The sequence below is a fragment of the Crocuta crocuta genome, unplaced genomic scaffold, assembly GCF_008692635.1.
Source record: "Crocuta crocuta isolate KB4526 unplaced genomic scaffold, BGI_CrCroc_1.0 scaffold55, whole genome shotgun sequence".
Taxonomy (NCBI): domain Eukaryota; kingdom Metazoa; phylum Chordata; class Mammalia; order Carnivora; family Hyaenidae; genus Crocuta; species Crocuta crocuta.
The window spans coordinates 1,108,849-1,115,805 of record NW_027530512.1 but is presented as its reverse complement, the minus strand read 5'-3'; the positions used below and the strand labels follow the sequence as shown (position 1 = coordinate 1,115,805).

The window sequence follows — 6,957 nt, the reverse complement described above, 5'->3', positions numbered from 1 at the left end:
GAGAGAGAGAGAGAGAGAGAGAGAGAGAGAGAGAGAGAGAGAAAGAGAGACTCTTAAGTAGACTCCACACTGGACACAGGGCTCAATCTCATGACTGTGAGATAATGACCTGAACCAAAATCAAGAGTCAGATGCTTAACCAACTGAGCCACCCAAGTGCATGGATAGGATATTCTTATAAAGAATTTTTGAAAGTTTTGTAACAACTAGGTATAAGTTTCCAAAATGTATTATTCGATGGAATATATAGCTATAGATATATGACCACCATCACAACAACAAAAAAACTGTGGCCATTAAGTAAAAGAATAAATAATCATGGGTAAATTAATTCATTCATCCAAGCTAGCTTTTTTTTTTTTAATTAAGCAAAACACTCAACTGTGAAACTTGGAATACAGATATTTTATGCCTGCGTTTTTTTTTACCTGTAATATAGAGGTGATAATTGTACATACTTCATAGGGTCATTGTGAGGATAAGAGTACATTTGTAAGACCATTCAGAATAGGGCTGAGCACTTAGTAAGCTCCCAGTAAATGTTTGCTACTATTCATATCCTTATCATCTTTGATAGCATTAAAATGTGATGATTGTAGGATTATAAATGATGGGAAAGTTTTTCCTCACAACTTTTTTCTCTTCCACTTTTTATTTATTCCATCAAGAAATCTAAAAATACTACATTCACGATTATGTGCCGTCCTGCCTTCAAATGGTTTATATAATCAAACATAAAAACCGGAAAATGAAAAGACAAAAAGTAAAAACAAATCCCCCTCTATGCTGAAAGCACAGCCAACAGGCACTTAAACAGAAAGTAAAAGTAGCGGTAGAGATGTGGCCCAGGTCATCTTAAATCCCTGGCTATACACTCTATTGTGGGTGTACACCAAGCAAATGAAAGCCATACTAATGCCTTCAAGGGAACAGGAACAGCTGAGGTGCTAGGGTGACAAAAAGAGTAAGATTCTGCCTGCCCCTGAGGAACTCCCAGTCCAACTACACAACAATGACAAAATGGGTTATCCTGTTGTAGTGATATGCTCTACAATGGGGACACGGACAAAGGAGCAATTCTATCCTTCAGGAGTAGGTTGAAAGTACATGGCAGAAGAGATCAAGAGTTTTTATAGGGAAGAAGGCATTTGAACAGAAACTCCAATAACCCAAAACTCTTACCAATGAAGACTCAGGGGAACTGGTGGGGACTGGTCAATTACATGACCCATGACAGAACAGCAAGAGCAAACAATACAAGGGCACCTAAGATGACAAGTGGTTTAGTGGGCTAGAACACAAGATGTGGGGGCGGGGAGGCTACAGAGGTAGACTGAAGTTTAGACTTTGTCCTGTGGACACTGTAGGGTCACAGGTTCACATGGTTAAACTTTATTTTTAAAAGAAAACTTGTATAAGTGATAAATTAGAAGGAGGGTTAGAGACTGGTTGCAGAAATCATATAGGCCACTGCAACAGTCCAGGTCAAAGATGAGGGCCTGAACCAGGGCAGTGGGTAAGGAAAGAGAGCAGAAACTAAAAGGATGAATAGGAGAGGCTTTCAAGTCTAGTTGGTGAGTCACAAGATAGGTAAATGAAAGAAAGGAAGGTTTGAGGATGACTTCAAGATTTCTATTAGACTGAACCACATGAAACTGTCATTTTTTTTGTAAGTTAAAAGTGCTTGAGGGGCACCTGGGTGGCTCATTTGGTTAAGCGTCTGACTTCGGCTCAGGTCATTACCTCACGGTTCTTGGGTTTGAGCCTCACGTCGGGCTCTGTGCTGACAGCTAGCTCAGAGCCTGGAGCCTGCTTCAGATTCTGTCTCCATCTCTCTCTGACCCTCCCCTGCTCACACTCTGCCTCTCTCTCTCAGAAGAAAGAAAAAAAAAAACATTAAAAAAATTTTTTTTAAAAGTGCTCGATATTAGGGGTGCTTGGGTGGCTCAGTTGGTTAAGTATCCAACTCTTGATTTCAGCTCAGGTCATGATGATCTCAATGGTTTGTGAGTTTGAGCCCCACATCCAGTTCTGCGCTGACAGTATGGAGCCTGCTTGAAATTCTCTCTTTCCCCCTCCTCCCTACCAATAAATAAAAATAAAAACTTTTCTTAAAAGTGCTTCAAAATAAGCAGTTTCTTGAAGTTTAAACCTAATAGCTTGAATCATTAGGTGAACACTGATAATAACTGAGAAAAAGAATCCAGGGAATAAAAGTAAATATTTGTGCAGGGGAGGAAGACTAATAATCTTGGTTTTAGATTGGCTGCACTTAAATTGCTTTTAGAACACGTAAGTAGATATTTCATGGGAAAATTTGCAGTGCAAAATGGAGGTCAGGGCTACAAATGCAGTGCCCAGAAAGGAGTGTAGTTGATGAAAGCCATCACCAAGATGCTGGCTTGAGCACAGGCCATTCCAATTGTACCCTAACACAATGTTTTTCAAATAGTAGCCACTACCCATGGATCACAACATCGATTTGAGTTACAACCTTTAAGGTCTTTAAAAATAAGGGGTGCCTGAGTGGCTCAGTCAGTTAAGCACTTGGCTCTTGATTTTGGTTCGGTCATGATCTCACAGCTGTGGGTTCGAGCCCCGCATCAGGATCCATGCTGATAGTGAGAAGCCTGCTTGGGATCCTCTCTCTCCCTCACTCTCCACTCTCTCTCTCTCTCTCTCAAAATAAGTAAACATTTAAAAAAGATCTTTAAAAATGAAATAGAATTTTTTAAAAATTAGAATGTACCACACATATCAGGGTTAAGTACTATTTTAAATGTGTGTTTCGGTATACCAGATTGCAATGTAAAAAATTTTCTATCAAAAAACAGAGAAAGGGTGCGCCTGGGCGGCTCAGTCAGTTAAGCATCCAACTTCAGCTCAGGTCATGATCTCATGGTTTGAGTTCGAGCCCCGCATCAGGCTCTGTGCTGACAGCTCAGAGCCTAGAGCCTGCTTTGAATTCTGTGTCTCCCTCTCTCTCTGACCCTTCCTTGCTCTTGCTGTGTCTCTCAAAAATAAACATTAAAAATTAAAAAAACAAAAAACAAAAAACAGAAAGAATGAGAGTAAAGGATCAAAACAACAGAAGGAAGGAGGGAAGGAAGGAGGAATGACTCTCACATACATGTCTAAACTGCTGTAATGCAGAAAAGACGAGCTATGGGAAACCGTTTCTACAGCTCAGAGAAATAAAGGAAGAAAAACAGGAGTTATTTTAGCACTCTTTTATCTAAAATCCCAGCCAAAGTGAATTTCCTAAGGTGGAAATCTCCCTTCTTCTCACCTCCAGAGAATACTTTGGTGTTCCCACTGTTGAAAGCCAGGCAAAAAATGTTGGAATGGTGCTCTCCTTTCAGCTGTATGGGCTTGACTCTCGAGTGGATAGCTTGTTCCATGTGCCATAGCAGAACCCGGCGGTCATCTCCTCCTTGAGAGGGGAATAAGAATCCATGGTTAAAACGGCGGACACTTCAAGACTGAAACTCGGTCTTGCCGGCCTTGAACCCTATCCTTTCCAAAACTGCATCTCCCCAACTCTGTGAGATTTTGATGGGGCACATTCTCTACTGCCTTAACCATCAGTAGACATATGGTCTTTTAGCCATGTGCTTTTCCCCAGGAATTAAAACTTGAACAGACATATGGAAATGGAAAGGGATAAACACTGATACTGAAACCTGCAAAGCCACCCTATTCCTGACTTTCTGGAGACTCAATTGTTTCAGTATTTCTTTGCTTGCTACCTAAAATCCTTCTACTAATGTTTCTGCCACCCGTTTTTTGTCTAACAGAAGCAGAGCTGGTGTCGAGTGCTGGCCACCAAGGAACTCTAAGGTAATATTTCTAGCAAAATAGTTTTCAAAGCACTCTCCTTGATGTGATTTCAATGACTATGGGACAGCATACAAATGGTAACTAAGGAATTGACTGTCACAGCAGGATCTAGACAGAGCCTAGCTCTCATGAAGCCCAGTCCAGCTCTTTCCTCTGCATAACTCACCATAGTCTGAATTAAATGAGCAGTATTGTATTGTATGAGCCCGCTCGTAGAGAATGGGAATATGTATGTTCTATGTATTTTTTATTTTTGCAGATGCATTAAAAATGTCTGGAAGGATGAATAATTGTTAAGTGTTAACAATGGTTAACAGTGGTTATTATTTCCAGGGAATAGGATTAAAATAAGAACAGATTGGAGGGGTTTTACTTTTATTTATCTGGCACTGCCTTTTTATAACAAGCCTATATTATTCTAATTAATAAAAATTAAGTTACAACAGGGGCAAACATGAGCAGCAAAGCACAGCATTCTCTATTCCTCTTCTTTCCTCCTCCACTCGATACAACAGCCACGAATTATAGCACACCCATACAAGGGTATACCATGCAGCCATGAAATCAGTAAATCTATAGGAATTTGGAAAGCTGTCCAAAGGTCTTTGTTAAGGGGGAAAATAAGGTGTAAAACACTATGTGTACCAAAATCCATTTTGTGTAAAACAAAATGTTTAAAAGCTCTAGGACTATAGGACCTTGTCAATTTTGTTTACTGTGGAGTCTCCAGCACCTAAATGAGTGCCCCCAAAGAGTAGAACTACTATGTGCATACTTGCGTATGTTTGTATTTGCCTATCTGTAGATCTATAAAAGAACTTGTTGATAGTGGACACCATTTCCAGACTAGAGTTGGGAGACATTTTTGTTGTGGTAAAATACATTAAGTTTATCATTCTAACCATTTTTAAGTATACAATTCTATATACTTGGACTGTATCCTTGCACATACTGTGTATTCGCACTGCTATACAGCCATCACCACTATCCATCCCCAGAACCTTTACATCATCCCAAACTGAAACTCTGTACCCAATAAACAATAACTTACCCTGCCCCCAGTAACTACCATTCTACTTTCTGCCTCTGTGAATTTAATTGTTCTCGCTGATTCGGATAAGTAGAACCATATAATAGTTGTCTTTCTGTCTGTCTTATTCACTTTGCATAATATCTTCAAAGTTCATCTATATTGTAGCATGTGCCAGAATCCCATTCTTTTTTAAGGCTAAATAATATTCTGCTATACACATATACACACACCATATTTTGTTTATCCATTCATCTACTGGTAGACATTTGGGTTGTTTTCGCTTGTTGGCCACTATGAATAAAGCCACTAAGAACATGGTGTGCAAATATCTGTTTCAGTCCCTGCTTTTAATTCTTTTGGGTTTATACTATTGGGAACCTTCCATATTTTTTTATTTCCAATTTTTATTTAAATTTTCATTAACATGTATGGTAAAATTGGTTTCAGGTGTAGAATTTAGTGATTAATCACTTACATACAATACTCAGTGGTCATCACAATAAGGACCCTCCTTAATATGGATCACCCATTTAGCCCATCCCCCAGACTTCTCCCTCTGAAAACCAACCCTGAGTTTGTTCTCTATAGTTAAGAGTCTCTTACAGTTTTCTTCTCTCTCTTTTTCCCCGTCTTCCCCTATGTTCATCTGTTTTGTTTCTTAAATTCCATATACAAATAAAATCATATGGTATTTGTCTTCTGACTGACTTATTTCGCTTAGCATAATACACTCTAGCTCCGTACATGTCATTGCAATGCTGAGTAAATATTCCATTGTGTATATATACACATTTTTACCCATTCATCAGTCAACGGATTTGGGCTGTTTCCATAATTTGGCTATGTTGGTAATTCTGCTCTAAACATTGGGGTGAATGCACCCTTCTGAATCAGTATTTTTGTATTCTTTGGGTAAATACCCAGTAGTGCACTTGCTGGGTCATAGGATAGTTCCATTTTTAACTTTTTGAAGGCACTCCATTCTGTTTTCTAGAGTGGCTACACAAGTTTGCATTCCCACCAACAGGGCATGAGAGTTCTTTTTCTCCACGCCATCACCAACACCTGTTGTTTCCTGTGTTGTTAATTTTATCCATTCTGACTGGTGTGAAGTGGTATCTTATCATGGTTTTGATTTGTATTTCCTTGATAATGATTGACGTTGAACATCTTTTCATGTGTCTGTTAGCCATCTGGATGTCTTCTTTGGAAAAGTATCTGTTCATGTCTTCTGCCCATTTCTTAACTGGATTATTCAGTTGCTGGGTGTTGAGTTTGATAAGTTCTTTATATATTTAGGATACTAACCCTTTGTCAAATATGTCATTTGCAAATATCTTCTCCCATTCCATAGGTTGCCTTTTAGTTTTATTGACTGGGGAAATTTTATATCTCACATTTTAATTTTTACTTTATACCTTCCTGTAATACTTGACCTTTTGCCAGAAACATATTTCCTTTTATAATAATTTTAAAAATCAACAGAAGATACAGTAGCCAAGTCAAACTTATTCTCCTTCCCCTAAAAAGAAGTTGCCTTTGCTGCTTGAGTTCCTTCTTTCTGTTGGTCAAAATCAAATTCTGTGTCCTCTTCCAAAGTGTTTCATTGTCTACCAAACTGATCCCTTACGTGTGGCCTGGTGTTCTGTGTTTATGAGTCTATTTCAACTCTGAATACTCTGGTCTGGGATAGGTATCTAAATTCTGTATCTTAGGATGGCTGCCTGGCTCAGTCAGCAGAGTATGCAACTCTTGATCTCAGGGTTGTGAATTTAAGCTCCACTTTGGGTGTAGAGATTACTTAAAATCTTTTTAAGAAATTCATATTTCTTAGAAGTTTAAGTCATAAAAATAAAGGTTTGGGTTCTTGTTTTTTGTTTCAATGAATAATGACACAAAGGAATTTTTTTCCCTATTAACAGATTCATATAGGCAGCGGGCACTTCAGTTCTCCATAATCCCTACTCTTTACTGTTTTTTCCCAACATTGAGGCCACAGGTCAGGGACCTATCACAGCTCTTGTTACTGTGTATCCTGTATTACAGAAATACTTCTCTGTACCCATGTCTATCAAAAGTGGAAA

General features: G+C 38.7%; 1 protein-coding gene across 2 annotated transcripts in view; it reads right to left on the bottom strand.

Moving 5' to 3' along the window:
* The window catches only part of DCAF5 (DDB1 and CUL4 associated factor 5), a 102,240-nt gene that overhangs the window by 70,886 nt on the left and 24,397 nt on the right, over positions 1-6,957 (bottom strand). For both annotated transcript variants that reach the window (XM_077767108.1, XM_077767109.1), the window contains exon 2: positions 3,290-3,435. In XM_077767108.1, the coding sequence (XP_077623234.1) occupies positions 3,290-3,401 (112 nt within the window). In that variant the 5' untranslated portion in view covers positions 3,402-3,435. The remainder of the gene's footprint in view (positions 1-3,289; positions 3,436-6,957) is intronic.